The following is a 13,950-nucleotide window of genomic DNA, read 5'->3' as shown; positions in this document are numbered from 1 at the left end:
CATCTCAGCTCGTCAATAATGGTTCTCCTTCGTTTCCTACGAATTGCTCCTTGGACGATATCATAACCAGTTAAACAGCACAAACATTGCTCCAGCCAAACCTTCCTTCGGATCGAGGTACTCAGACGCATCGAGTTCAAGGATGTCACCTACTTCCAATTCCACACGCTGCTCGTCGCCATCAAGCAACGTCGAGACCACGATCTCTGCGTCTTTTCTCAACAACTCGACGAAAGCCTGCCATTGTGGCGATGGTTCTGGTGATGCTTCGGTGGTGGTGGGAGCGATGTCATCGGTGGTTCGGCCAACCATTTTCTGATCCTCGTTTGTGGTAACAAGTTCCTCCCCATCATCTTGATTGATCTTCTGTCGCGACTTGAGAACATCTTCATCTCGAGTAACAATTCCATGACTTCTCTTGAGCATTGAAGAGGTTATATTTTGTCGTATGGAGGGCTTGTTAACCCCAATTGCTACAACAAATTGGTTCTCTCGTACCAGAGGAGACCGTTTCGAATGCCACATAAGATCCGGACCATGGCGGAGAGTGATGCGCTTTTCTGGGTGTTCTAGCTGTCGGCGTTTCATGATTGTGGCAAGCTTATGTAGTTAATACGCATGGTATAACCCAGAGACAAATCTTCTCTAACATACTTTTGTGTTCTCGAATAGAGAGTACAAGCGCGTTATGGATGGTATATTTGCGACTTGCTCAAGCGGTAAATGCCATAACCCGGGCTGTCCTGGAATCATATCCTCGGCAAAGAGTTGGACAGCCTTGGCCGCCTCGAGGAATTCCGAATCATCAGCGCCGCGCGTGTGATACATATTGCGAGCGAAAGCAAAGATAGAAGCCGTGGATTCGGCTCGGTCAAAAGGGTTGAGAAATTCCGGTGTTTAAATATTTGAGACACGCCGTTTTGTCGAAGGCGTAGTGTTCTTGGTTAATGTGTAAAATAGTTGCCTTGTTTATTGATGCCCAGCCATTTCGTTGGCTAGAATAGTCGGCGTAGTATATTAGTGTAGCAACAAAGCAGGAAAACGAAAGCTCAAGCCTTGTGGGTGGGTGTGGTTACAATACCACGTGACCCTATATCCACCTCCACGTCACGTTGACACGGAGAACAGCACGGTGGGGGGAAGCGAACACCACGACATCCTGTCGAACAATATCAGTCTCCAGCCCGACAAGAGGAAGCCCTTTCACAGACAAATGATACTAAATACTGGGTATCGAGGGCTATAAAGTTGGTCCCCTGAACCCGGTTATGGTCCACTGATGATTCATTCCAGACCTAGGCCCATTGCTACTGTCCAGCAATCACGATCGAGGCGGTACGCAGAATGGGGCCTTGATTATAATCCTACTTCCACATTCGAACTCGTCAAACAGCTAGAGAGGACGAGAAGTATTCATCCTGAGACAGTAAAAGCATTCTTCGGCAGACTACTCTCTCGAAAGGGAACGTCTCCTCGACAAGCAAAGACCACCTACACTTGATCGATTGACATATCACTAGAACCAGCCCATCCACAGACACATTAATAAGGAAACAAGCCTCTCCAAGACGGCGAATTTTGGTAACTATCCCCACCGTGATACTGTCAGAACTGAGAACATGTCAGGAAAATACGAAGGACATACAGAACTTCCAACCCCGCAGATGATGAGCTTCACAGGGCGGGGCATATCACACCTTTATTCTTTGCCCTTAGAGTCTCCATCCTTCTCCTGCCCATCCAGCCCTGGGTCCCGAATGATATCGTCCCAAGTAGGTTGCTTAACTCCGTTTTGAGTCGGAGGTTTCTTTGGCTTTTCGTCGTCGCCCGGTTGGGGAGAGCTCGCCTCTGGTTTAGGGGTTTCCTTGGGAGGGTCACTGGGATTTTGTGACATGATAAGCGTGGTGTTAAAAGAGGTGGAGAGGGGTAAGAGTTCCTTTGGAAACGAGATGTCCGAGACGCAGCGAGAACAGGTGTGCTGAATTGAGCAGATGCAAAAATGATGGCACTGGAGAGGCTTTCTGAAAGAGTCCGGTGGCTTCCAGAGAAGTTGGCAAGAGCAGTTCTTATACCCGATAGTCCACTATATCCTCGTGAAGGCAAGCACCTTGCGTATCACCGACCGTTCTCTAACTCAACGGAGTCAGACAGCTCAATGAACAAACCTTTGCCGAGAGACCCTACATTTCAATAGGTACATCGAATGTACTCATCTCGATTGGGGCTTGTATAGCGTTACGAAAAGCTGTACTACTGCTGACATCGGTGAGTGGCTTCGAAGGAGACTGGAAGGAGTAATACTATACACGTTTGATATGTGCACCAGTCTCGTCTAGCCGTTCTCCTCAACGGAGTCAAACAGCTCCATGAGCAATCCGGTAAGTCTCCTAATCTAACACAGGTCTTGTGGGAGGTCACGACGGCATTGCCGTGCATTGCCGTGCATTGCATCGAGAATGCATTAAATCGAGTATATGGTTTGATGTTTGTTGCAGTGCCCGTGATTATCAGCAGGACGCAAGAGTGTCAACCTTGCAAAAGTGTCAACCTTGCAAAAGTGTCAACCTTGCAAAAGTGTCAACCTTGCAAAAGTGTCACCCTGATAGTGTCAACCTTGAAAAAGTGGCATTGGCCGTCGAACAGTGGCGGGAACCTCGCCGACTCGGATAAAGTCACGTGGAGTTATTGATGCCCAAAACCTTCTTGCTCAGAATTAACCCCGCCATCCTGCAAGGCCCCGTCCGCAACCTGCATGATTTTACTCTGATTCAGACAACAAAATATACCTTCTGATTTCATTAAACCTGATCTCCTAGTGTTTGCACTGTTCCGTTACGATTGCATTATCTCTCTCCATCTTCTGCCAGCCCCCATTCCCACCTACACCCACTATCTCCGGCTACGACATTATTGCGAGTCATTTACGATCAGGTTCGCTCACGGAGTGATCGACATCTGAATTATTTTGATGGCAAGTCTTCTTATCCATGGGCGATGACTTCCTAACCATGCTTTAGGCCTCCACGAAAGCGCCCCTCGAGTTTCAAGATGAAGCCCTTGATGACGACGACGACGAAATCGACTTTGACAAGGATGGAGAAAGTACGCCCTGTGATGTCAAGGGTAGAGGCGAAAGAGTCTATTGGCAACGATGCGATAAAGTTACCCTTGCTCAATTACAGGGCAAACAATTGAAAGAGATTCGAAACATCAACAGGAGCACTGGGAAAGGAATTCTTCGCTCTGGTCTGACATTGGTGTTTTGGGGAGATGGTGGACGAGTAGTGGAGTCGTCAAGTTGATCTTGATGGTCAAAATAAAGATCTCCTAATCTGGAGTCCATATGTCTGTGGAAGAGACACGTTGAGAAACGCATTCTTGCGGGCGTCGCTGCTTATCTGCATGGTGACGAGGTGGGTAACTGGAATCGCTTTTTCTTTTTCGTCTTTCCGGATAATGTCAATTTCCTGGCTCATTGATAGACCTAATAGCCTTTCTATTCCCTTAGGCCGAGCACCAGATAGCGTCAGATCTTTCCCTGGGGTAACTCTCACTCCAGTGTCCAGGATCATATAGCGAACTTCACCCGCTGTCTCAAGATGTATCCCGAATAGCTCCATCGCGATATACTCAACCTTGTTCGACTCAATAGTTAGTCCCATGAGACAAACAAGGTCGAGAGAATAAGGGAAGACCATTGAAATCCGGGCTCTTGTGCCAATTTTGCTAATCGCACCGCACAAGTAAATAGGGAAAATCTGAAGTAATTGTTCGGCAGCAGGATTTTCGATGGTCTGCGTCTGCAGCTCAGACACTTCCAGACTCGTCGAAGCCGTCAAGGGCAGACTTATTTCGGCACTCGTTGCAAGGTTGCCGTCGGATGATCCAGTGGTTGCTGTTTGAAGCGCATGATAAAAAGGTTCGGGTTGTGCGAACGACATGATAGGCGACGATGACCTCAAATGGCTTTCAACTGAGGGCACAATCGCCGGCTGCACCGCTCTAGATGGAGCGCCCAATAGTTCGGTGTACCTCTTCCGCAACTTTTCCACTGCAACACTCACTGTAGCATGGGGTTTGGCCGCGAAGACCTGGTTCGCGACCTCCCGCTGATCCTCAGCAGAGAGCCGTCGGGTACGATCGACAGCAGTGTTAGAGCTACGTCCCGAGCGTCTTGATTGTGCAAGGAAGAATGACAGCCAGGCTCTAAAGTCAACACTCAAAAAGATCTGTTCGGTAGCATCCAGGTGTGCTCGTTGTATAGCGTCGTCAAAACCATAAGGCGTCTTCGCTCTCGTCCATGGTGATGTGAGGAAGCGCGTAAATTGAGGGATAATGCTGGTGATAGGTGGTTGGGCCATGCGCTAATCAATCAAACAATTCTCTGGAATGCGAGAGTGGATCTGGGCCTCTTCTGCACCAAGAGTAGGGCAGCTTTGCCAACTCATCAATAATAATGGGAAGCTGACGGGGAATTCAAGAGTGCCATCTTTGTACGTCCAGAAAGTGGAGAAAACCTGCAGATTCAAAATGATGCAAGAGTGTCACCTTTGTAACGCTGCGAAAGGTGGGAGAATGTGCATCTTGGCCGCCTGGTATGGTTCCACATGTGCCCTATTCGGAGACTTTGCCCTCTGGAGTTGGTCAATTAGCAGTGATCCTCGGTTCGGATGGAGAATCGGTGCCCAACCATGCCCCTCTCAGTGATTACATGTGACTCGGGAAGGTTGCCTTCTCTGGTGGCTCTTGTGAGCCCCGTCAGTAACGCGGCTCGGCGGGAATCGCGAATGCTTGTTAACACTATTATATGCCTGGCCTTTGCAGCCCCAACCTTTGACAAAGTTTACCATCTTCAAGGCCTCGTTATACGATCACATTATTGAATAGCGTTCTACCTGAAAAATGTAAGAGTGCAAGTTCTTATCAGTGCTTGACTACTTGCTAATCGAGAAGCAGTCTTTCAACTAATTAGATTCAGGCTCCCATCACAAGAATGGCCGATCGACGCTCAGACTCCTATGATGGCGTTGCTGAAGAGGCAAACATCGCTCTCAGAGTCAAGCCCAAAGACATGAGACAACTTTCTTCGTCTTCGGATGCCGTCAAAGCAAAGAGAATTCAGAAGCCGCTGGAGTCCCTCCAGAAGGCGGCTCGAAAGGTCGAAGGAGAGGCAAGGGAAGAAGGAACTGGTCAGAAGAAGCTGGACGCCCTCGACAAGCCAGCTCGAAAGGCCGAAGGAGAGGCAAGGGAAGAGGGGACTGGTCAGAAGAAGCTGGACGCCCTCGACAGGCCAGCTCGAAAGGCCGGAGGAGCGGCAAGGGAAGTGGGAACTAGTCAGAAGTAAGATCATTCGCAAGGGCCGACAGGAAACTGAAATTATCCTTAACGGGGATTTTCTACTTTGTCCTCAAACGCCTGACGGAGCTTCCTGTCATAGGCCTCCTTATCTGCTAGTTTCCTCTCAATGAACGTCCTCGTATCAATGGTCCAATATTCCATCATAATTGGGTAAAACCCATCGTTGTCTTCATGCCCGTTAGCGAGTATCGGCTGGATGTGATCGTAGAATACTCGAGCAAGCCCCATTGGACTTCGAAGAGCCAAAGTGTACCAGAACGTCCCCATCTTCCATGCTTGTTTCATGACAACGGAAAGTCTGTGTCGAGGTTGAATGGAAAGCTCCTGCTCGGTGTTCTCCAAAACATCTAGAAACTCGTGACGGAGGGGGTCGTATTTCTTCTCGTCCATCTGGTCGATTGCCTGATTCGCTAGCCAGCGGGGAGGGTGAATCATCTCGACGGGACAGGAGAAAGCCCATTCAAGATCAATAAGACAGGTGATATTCCAGTTTTCATCAACAAAAATGTTACTCTGATGTAAATCGGTCAGGCTGAAAACAAAAGGTCCATGGCGGAGGTCGCGTCGTAGGAAGAGTGATAAGGTAGCTTTCATGGCGGCCAGAGCCGACATCTGGTAGATACAGTCACCAGTGTCGCTGACGCCGTTTGGTTGATGGCGTAACCGACTATCGTGTACACAATTGAGTATGTCTATCACATATGAGTCTGCGGAAGTGTAGGTTAGATGACGAGGGATATCCACGGGGATCTGCTCATTCTCAAGCTGATGCATTACCAGCGACAGTGGCCTGTTGCCTAAATGTAAGAATCCGTTATTGTCCACGGTGAAGGAACCAATGCGCGGAAGTGGCACTTGAGCGATGTTCAACAGGATCCGGGATAAGCTTCGAAAGAGGTTCCTGCGCAGTCCCTTCTCTTGATACCTCTCGTTCCATGTGCATGACAGCATTTCACCCTCGTTTTTTTCTATATAATCGATCAAAAGATAGCCGCAACCCAAGGAGTCAAAGCTTGCACCTCGATGACGAATGTATCTCGAAGGGACGGGGAGCTTCAGCCAGTTTCGTAGTCGGTGATAGAAATCGTGTGCCAGCCGGCGAAGGAGAGGTAGTTTCTCGATGGCAGTAAACTAAGGTTAGGTTAGTAAGTTTATAAAACCCGATTAGTCCTCTTACCCTCTGACCCGTCGAGAGTCCGAATCCATATAGGCGAGGGATTGGGACGGATGGACAGTTTTGCTGAAGCCAGATGTAGGTGCCAGCCTCGCAACGAAGCTTTTCGTCCGCATTTTCTGGGCCGCCTACCTTATACGGTAGTGGAAATCGAATAATAACCCGTTCTGTTGGTTGCCCTTTGTTACTAGAGATAAAGACCGGAATACATAGATTGAAGCTGCCATAAATCCACTCTTCTGGTTCTGATACTTTGCATAGTTTGACATTCAATCCAAGATGATGCGCAGTAACTGCACGAAGAATATTCTGATTTCGATATAGGTGATTGAAGAATTTGCACCGTCGATCCCACGCCGTAAGTTTGTGTAATACATTCGATTCGTCGTCCTTCACGTCCGAATAAGAGATTTGCTTATCAGACAGTTGAAGCTTTACGGGCATGATACCACGGGTTAATATCGTATCGACAGGTAGAAGAAGGGGAAAGTACAACGTAATCAGTATAGATAATAATAGTGGAATAACCCTGCGCGAAAACGTTCGGACTGTGCGTTTAATTCACCGATTGTCTTGTGGTGGAAGGCGATTTGGGTCCTTTTTCTGCTTGTGATCAAGGGGTTTGAAAAGGTTGTTGGGATAGCTTCGGCTTTCAATGGCTGGGTGAGACCAACTAATAGTTGGGCTTGGCGTTACAGCATGATATGTCGGATAAAAGATTTTCCTCATGGTCTCTAGTAGTAAAGTTTGTCGAAGGAACGTAACGAACCTTGACTTTGGCCAGCCAGACAGCTGCCAGATCGACCCGTGGCCGGAATATTTCGTGATAGGCTGTTTGCCACCAATCGCGAACACCGCGATGTTTGATGATATAACAGCACACAAGCGCCAACATGCCTTGAGCAATCGAGCACTTGACTCGTTGTCCTTGTGGGGATGCGGAACTGCAAGGGGAGTGGGATGATGGCGAAGCTGGACCCAGACTTAACCCAATTTAGAGAAAGGAACTTTTGTAACCATGACGTCAACTAGAATTGGTGGGACAGGTTATGGGTACTGTAAGCTTGGCCGAGGCGATAAATTGGCAACTATAGGCGGGTGCCGGGAAGCCGGCCCTGGCCCAGATATGGGCGCCACTGCTCAGGCCGCACTCTACAGTGCTCAGTCACGTGCGAAAGTAACTCAGGTTGAAGCGGCGAGCCTCAGGGCCACACTCAGGTCCAGAGATGGAAATGGAAAGTCCTCGTGTCGAGATTCCGACCTCGAAATGTCTGTTATTAGAAACCCTGTCATCAGACCGGCCGACCCTGACCATGACCCCTGACCGAACCTCGAACGAAGTAGCAGGGGACGGGACGGGGACGGGATACATTAAGATGCCGGATTACCGAGTTTTCTTCCCATACCAATAGAACGGAAAATATACAGTTATATTGGTTCTGGGGACGATGACACGCTACCGCCAGTATTATGGCGATGAGATATTGAGAGCGTCAGATTCTACGTCCATTCGTATGCCATACATAGGGCCGGGGTTTTGTTTCTTTATCCGTTCTGTTCATGAGAGGAGGAGAAGCATGGTCTGTAGTGAGAAAGGAAGGGGAGAAATGACTCTCCAAGAGGGACGAGTCTGCGAGTCTGCCATCGCCACTGGTGTGTTACCGATCACTCTCTCTCTACAATGCTCGCTTTGATCACCTGCCTGGCCCTTGCCCGCCCTGTCTTATCCTGTCCAACTCGGATCGGTCAGATTCATTGGTATGACTCGGTCAAAAGGTACGGCTTCCTCCCAGCTAGGTCCAGCACCATCTGGCCAAACAGGCCGTTGGCCCACGAAAACCACGGCCGCGTCCAGTCGCTCGCGTTCCACGAGTTGACGCTCTCGTGGATCAGGCCCAGCCCATCCGTGCTGCTGACCAGCTGGCGCAGCTCGGTGCGGATTTCGTCGTCATCTCCCGAGGTCAGGACCCGGACGATGGACGCCATGGGCCAGGCGTGGCCGAAGGAAACGTGTGGTCCGTCGGTCGCGTTGAGCACGGGGCCGCGCATGTAATACGAGTTTGCGGGCGAGAGGAGCAGGCGTCGAGTCGCCTGGTAGACCGGGTCAGTGGCGGCGTCGTAGCCAAAGAATGGCGCGGAGAGCAGCGACGGAATATTCGCGTCGTCCATGGTGTTGTAGCTGCCGTAGCCGTCAACTTCGTACGCGTAGACCCGGTGGCTGCCGCGCGTGTGGTAGATCCCGTGAGCCTGGATGGCAGCGCGGATGGTGGCAGATAGGTTGCGCATGTTGGAGGCCAATGTCGCGGCAACAGGGTTTTGGAGGCTCTGCATGATATCCGCGCAAAGCCCTAGATAGTGCGAGAACATCATGTTGGCTGGGATGAAGAGCTGGTAGATGCACGAGTCGTCAGACGGGCGGAAGAAGCTTCGAATCAGCCCGGTGCCGCCGACGACAGGATTTCCACGGTACAGGTTCGAGACGGACTCAGTGGCCGAGTTGGCGGTGCGGTTCCACGTATACGGCTGGTCAAGTACGCGGCCGTCAGAGTCGTACGTGCCCACAGTGAGGTTCAGAACCGTGTTCATGATCGTTTGAACAGTGTCGACCCATTGAAAGCGATTGAAGAAGTCCAAATCGGACGTGGCATTGTAGTAGTTGTACGACACTTGAAGGAACGCCGCAAGGCTGTCGAGCTCGTATTTGCACTCGAACACCGTTGTGTTAGTGACTGGTGGGAAAACGACATCGGTCGCAGCAAAGCCATTGACAGCAGGCTCGACGCCGGATTCTGGGGGAGGTTGGAAGCTGTTGCAATGGGGCGATGTGTTGATATAGCGTGATTGGAGGTTGATGACTCCTCTGTACAAGGACGCCAGCGAGTCAGAGGAGCTATTCGCTTTCAACAGGGATGAATACGACTGCAGCTGATTCGACGAGTCTCTCAACCACATTGCATTGATGTCGCCTGTGATGACAAAAGTCAGCTCCTCCTGTGAGTTGTTGCCTGCGAACCCGTGCCAACGGATGGCCGTGTCGAGAGTGTTGGGAAAGGCATTTTCGAAGAGTCGTGACAAGTCCGGGTCGGATATATGGCTCTTCAGGTTCGAAACTACGTCTTCGACTTCGGATAAATTGAAGGTGCGGCAGTGCTGTGGTGGACGTTGGTACGAGAGATTGAACCTCCCAGCTGAGAAGGGCCCGTGGTTCTCTGTGAAGTAGACAACCGGGTTCGGACACGTGTAGTTCACTTCCTGAGCGAGGCAAGCAGCGACAAGGAGAAAGAGATGGATGTTGAGGCACGGTAGAGACAACATCGTGCCGTTGAAGAGGCGACGTTGGTAGAGAACTTCTTTACCTGGGAGAAACTCTTCGTGGTTGTGTTCAGGATCTTTCACTTCCCACTCACCTGTGAACTTAGATTGATCTCATTATGGGCTATAGTGAATAAGGTGACTGACACAGTGAAGCAAGTCATGCGGGGCCAGGACAGTGAAGTTGATGTGTTTGATGTAGCGGTTACATCGGTTCCTGCGTGGAGTCGACGCTTTGTCCTGTACTGGCATATGATCTGTGCCGATCATTGCGGGGAGATGCTGGATTCATCGGGCAGCCAGCAATGCAACAACAGAGCTTTGCATGGGGAGCCTCGTCCAATACAGATTCTTTCAACGGCACACTTGATGTAGCCCCAGGAGGCTGTTAGAGAAGGGTTCCGTGCTTAGATATTACCCATTGTCATGCTTGAATCTCCCCTACTGGTCCCGGGAAAGGAGTGAGAAGTCCAAAGTCGATATGATCCCTTCGAAACTGTTTGTTCCGGCTGATCCTGGCGACTTGACCCACAGTGTTGTTTCTCATTCCAGATCAAGTCGGGCCAACTCAGCGCCCTCAAAGAAGGTCTCTCGTACATTTCGACAGATTCCTACCCGTCGAAAGACAGTCGACCAGGAAGGGTTCCCAGTGTGAACATCTGAATCGTTTGCTTCCTGCGGTCTCTTGCTGCAGAGCCTGAACTGGAGCAAGAGCATTACCCTTTGACCTATTTGTAAACCATACAGGTCCCTCTCCACACCAGCTGCCACGTGAATTTCTGCATTGGAGCCATCAACGCTGTTGTCCCGGGGAAGTAAATAGTCCAGTTGTGCTTCAATCGGTTGTCTGTTGGGCTCGCATATCACCAGCTGGCCATCTTCGGGGTTTCGTGCGTGGACGTGGCGAGCTACGTATTTTGAGAGATCGTACTTGTTCTTCCCGCCGCGTGCTGTTATCTTGGACCAGCCAACGCGGTCTGACTCCGGGTGTATGATTCGTCGTAGGTATCCTCTCACAGAGACACTTTTCTTCTTTGCTCCCTCCTGGCAAGCATGGAGAATATTCCGGTCTTTCTCTTCGCGCTCTCTAGGGTTCTTTCTCACGACAGGTACTCCAAGCACTTCAAACCCATTGCTCCGTTTGAAGTTTTGCTTGGTGCTAATGTGGGTCCCGACAGGAAGGCATGCCCAAGACCAGCTCGGTGCGATATCAACGAGGGCTTTCCGCGGGTCACCGGCCGTCCTGACCGACCACGCTAGGTCCTCGGGAAATGTGTCGCGCCAAAGACCAGCGAGATATTCCTGGTTTGGAGTGACATAGGTTGAGAGGTACTGTGCTGCCAGACCAGAAATGGCCGGAAATCGGTCCGTGGTTTTGGTGATCTCTCGTGGGCAGTAAGCCTCGATCACATCACTCCATTCCTGGTGTAAGCGAGCCCGTTCCCCTGCAAAGCGAGAGTTGATAAAAACCTTGGGCCACGCTCATCTGCTCGAATCCGTCCTCTTCTTCGAAAAGGGTGACACCACCGCCATCGTGCTTCCCTGCGCTGCGGATGTCGATCTCTGTGCCCTGCTTCTCCACACAAGACCAGTAGACCCTCTGACCGCAGTAGTATAACAGTCGGGGGGACAGTCGCTCCTCTTGGAGAGTCCACGCGCGCTTGGACAATGGCGCGGTTGCCCTCACTTGGTTGAGACTCATGTCGTAGTTGACGAGCCATTGACCTTCAAAGTAGAAAGGAACAACTTTGTGAGTCCACGCTTTCCGAGGCCAAATGAGGCCATCCCTTGAGCTTTTGCTTGAACAGGCGCACAGAGTGAAAACGGCGTTACCGTAGATGACATGCATTCTCGAAGCCTCGGCGTCCCAATCCTCGCCGGCATCATGGTTGCAAGCTGAACAGAGATCCCCTTCACAATCATCGAAGCCATCACCCTCATCGTCGCCTTGGATAATCGTGTTTTGGTCCCTTTGGATTTTCTGGGAGATGCAGACTTGATCAACCCAGAGATATCTCAGTTCGAGTCTTCGAACCAGACTCAAAGCGTCCCTTATCGTTTTCGGGAGCTCCGAGATTTCGAATCGAATCCTGCGTTTGTCAAGATTGCACGGCGTGGTCCTACCTCGAGAGTGTCCCTGGCCCCAACAGTAGCTCAAGGCAACGTAGTCAAGTTTTTGGCCGGTTGCCAACTCCGACGTATCGATCAGCCGCAATGTCGTCTCGGACACAACTTCAATCAGCCGTCTTGGGTGCTCGCCAGATTGCGTCAGGAGGCTGCACTGGTGCTCTTCACGGCAGCATTGCAGCCAGTCTTTGGTCCTGGAGACGACCGAGACAAAGGGGTCCTCCCTAAGCGACGACGGTCTGATATTGGTGGTGAGTGCAATGTTTACCAGGATGCTGCTCGCGCGTGAGACACCCAGACGAACTTGCAGCGTCGATTGACCACGACGCCCAGTCTCTCCTGCCGATAACCTGAGATAGACGGGTGCATCTCGTTCTTCCATCTTCTTGACATCATCACCAGTGATTTGGGACAGGAGCAGTGCCTGTCGGACAACCCTGCACCCCCTACACCTGTCGCGTGCGCATTGATCGAGTTCGCCGTAGCTTGAATGCAATCTGACGAAATCTGTGTCCCTCTCGCTCTTGCTCCGCGCTCTTCGGACTGCTCGCTCGAACTCTATGAAATTGGAGCATCGAAGTTGGCTCTGGCCATTTGGCTGCAATCTTTTGGGCTCATTCCACCACCAGCTCAGCATCTCGTTTGATGAAGTGGGACTGAGCGCAAGGCAGTTGGTGATTCGGACATTTGGACATGAAATATTGACATCGACAGTATCAGGAACTAGCCATTTCGATCTGGCCACTCGGGAGCACTAGGGTCATTTGTTCCCTTGAGTCGTCGTCGAGACCACATCATCCGTCTCCTGGCCCAGGCAGGGGCGGTTTCAGATGACGTGGTGAGGGGGTCAATTAGGCCGCAAGCTGTAATGGGGGTGGCTTGTGGCTGTGGTCCGGAGGGTGCTGTGTGTGGTGCTAGAATAATGCAGGGAAAAGAATCATGGAAGAAAGATAAAACAAATTTAGGCTGCCAAATAATCTCGGTACCATGATATTCACCCGCAATCCCTCTCCGTGTCCACCATCTATTCAATCATTCCAGTTCCACAGATGTAGTTTCTTCCTTGAATCGCTTGAAGTTATCCATAATTGCAGCCAGGTCCAGCAGTCTACAGAAGTCGGTTTGTTAGTTTCGTCGCAATAGAACCCGGAGGAGTACGAGGGAGACACACACAGCAATGGCGCCAAAAGTGCATGGCACCACAAAAGCAACATTCTCAGACGCCGCTCGTCCCCATATCCCGGCCAGTAGGGCTGTGGCAACGGCAAAGACTGTGCACAGGGTTGTACTGAGGTAGAATGCCGTTTTCAGGGTTTGGACGCGCTTGTCTTCCAAGCCCGGCTCAGGCACGCTGTCGGCGACATTGCGAAAGCGTGACGAGATGGTTCCGGCGACGCTAATATTGGCGCTTGCCTGGTGACGGACCGTTAGAACGTCTGTGTTGTCTCCTGGGGAACGGATATCTTCTTCAGTCGGAATCTAGTCAGAGTCACTCACCACTGCAAAGGAACAAAAGTTTGTAAACATCCAATATGGATGGGAATTGAAGTGGTTGAAGGGATCTCCCAACATCGAGGCGAAGGAAGTGATGATGGCGCTCGACAGGAACATGATATTTGCCCCGATGCATGCATATTGGGTTAAGCTCCCCAGCCCGTGGCCGGAATTGAAGTTTGCCAATACACTCACGGTATTCATCATGTCGATCAATTGCAGTGAGCACTCAGAAAAGAGAAGAAAGGGTTTGAAGTTGTTCAACTGACGCTGTCGATGCCATTAAAGGCTGTGGCCAGGCTGGAGCTGCGCCTCACTCTGTCGTTTGACCATGATCGGCATAGGCACCCGACTAGGGGTTCATGAAGCGCACACGTATTAGGGCGCCCTGATGGACAGGGTTGATAGGGGCCGGATCTAGAGGACAGGCGTCAAAGTGGCTAGTCACCAACCAACCTCGTCCATTAGATGGGAATAAACTTGTT

The 13,950-nt window shown here is 50.8% G+C and overlaps 8 protein-coding genes across 8 annotated transcripts; 1 reads left to right on the top strand and 7 right to left on the bottom strand.

Annotated features, from left to right (window-relative positions):
• Positions 1 to 60: 60 nt before the first annotated feature.
• Positions 61 to 828, bottom strand: Z517_06448 (uncharacterized protein; the record flags this gene model as incomplete). The annotated part of the gene is made up of 2 exons (XM_013428187.1): positions 61 to 600; positions 655 to 828. The coding sequence occupies 2 exons, from the start codon at positions 826 to 828 to the stop codon at positions 61 to 63; spliced, it is 714 nt and encodes a 237-aa protein (XP_013283641.1).
• Positions 829 to 1,699: 871 nt separating this feature from the next.
• On the bottom strand, positions 1,700 to 1,894 carry Z517_06447 (uncharacterized protein; the record flags this gene model as incomplete). Its single annotated transcript, XM_013428186.1, has 1 exon — positions 1,700 to 1,894. One exon carries the CDS (start codon positions 1,892 to 1,894, stop codon positions 1,700 to 1,702), a length of 195 nt encoding a protein of 64 aa, XP_013283640.1.
• A 1,417-nt stretch (positions 1,895 to 3,311) lies between these two features.
• On the bottom strand, positions 3,312 to 4,361 carry Z517_06446 (uncharacterized protein; the record flags this gene model as incomplete). Its single annotated transcript, XM_013428185.1, has 1 exon — positions 3,312 to 4,361. One exon carries the CDS (start codon positions 4,359 to 4,361, stop codon positions 3,312 to 3,314), a length of 1,050 nt encoding a protein of 349 aa, XP_013283639.1.
• A 632-nt stretch (positions 4,362 to 4,993) lies between these two features.
• Z517_06445 (uncharacterized protein) lies at positions 4,994 to 5,344 on the top strand (the record flags this gene model as incomplete). Its single annotated transcript, XM_013428184.1, has 1 exon — positions 4,994 to 5,344. The coding sequence occupies one exon, from the start codon at positions 4,994 to 4,996 to the stop codon at positions 5,342 to 5,344; it is 351 nt and encodes a 116-aa protein (XP_013283638.1).
• Positions 5,345 to 5,382: 38 nt separating this feature from the next.
• On the bottom strand, positions 5,383 to 6,976 carry Z517_06444 (uncharacterized protein; the record flags this gene model as incomplete). Its single annotated transcript, XM_013428183.1, has 2 exons — positions 5,383 to 6,489; positions 6,536 to 6,976. The coding sequence occupies 2 exons, from the start codon at positions 6,974 to 6,976 to the stop codon at positions 5,383 to 5,385; spliced, it is 1,548 nt and encodes a 515-aa protein (XP_013283637.1).
• A 1,308-nt stretch (positions 6,977 to 8,284) lies between these two features.
• On the bottom strand, positions 8,285 to 9,847 carry Z517_06443 (uncharacterized protein; the record flags this gene model as incomplete). The annotated part of the gene is made up of 1 exon (XM_013428182.1): positions 8,285 to 9,847. One exon carries the CDS (start codon positions 9,845 to 9,847, stop codon positions 8,285 to 8,287), a length of 1,563 nt encoding a protein of 520 aa, XP_013283636.1.
• Positions 9,848 to 10,387: 540 nt separating this feature from the next.
• Z517_06442 (uncharacterized protein) lies at positions 10,388 to 12,608 on the bottom strand (the record flags this gene model as incomplete). The annotated part of the gene is made up of 2 exons (XM_013428181.1): positions 10,388 to 11,289; positions 11,315 to 12,608. The coding sequence occupies 2 exons, from the start codon at positions 12,606 to 12,608 to the stop codon at positions 10,388 to 10,390; spliced, it is 2,196 nt and encodes a 731-aa protein (XP_013283635.1).
• A 395-nt stretch (positions 12,609 to 13,003) lies between these two features.
• Z517_06441 (uncharacterized protein) lies at positions 13,004 to 13,669 on the bottom strand (the record flags this gene model as incomplete). Its single annotated transcript, XM_013428180.1, has 3 exons — positions 13,004 to 13,079; positions 13,143 to 13,384; positions 13,469 to 13,669. 3 exons carry the CDS (start codon positions 13,667 to 13,669, stop codon positions 13,004 to 13,006), a joined length of 519 nt encoding a protein of 172 aa, XP_013283634.1.
• Between the last annotated feature and the right edge of the window lie 281 nt (positions 13,670 to 13,950).

This window comes from Fonsecaea pedrosoi, assembly GCF_000835455.1.
Source record: "Fonsecaea pedrosoi CBS 271.37 unplaced genomic scaffold supercont1.4, whole genome shotgun sequence".
Taxonomy (NCBI): Eukaryota; Fungi; Ascomycota; class Eurotiomycetes; order Chaetothyriales; family Herpotrichiellaceae; genus Fonsecaea; species Fonsecaea pedrosoi.
Note: the sequence above shows the minus strand (reverse complement) of the source record. Positions and strands in the feature narration are given on the sequence as shown.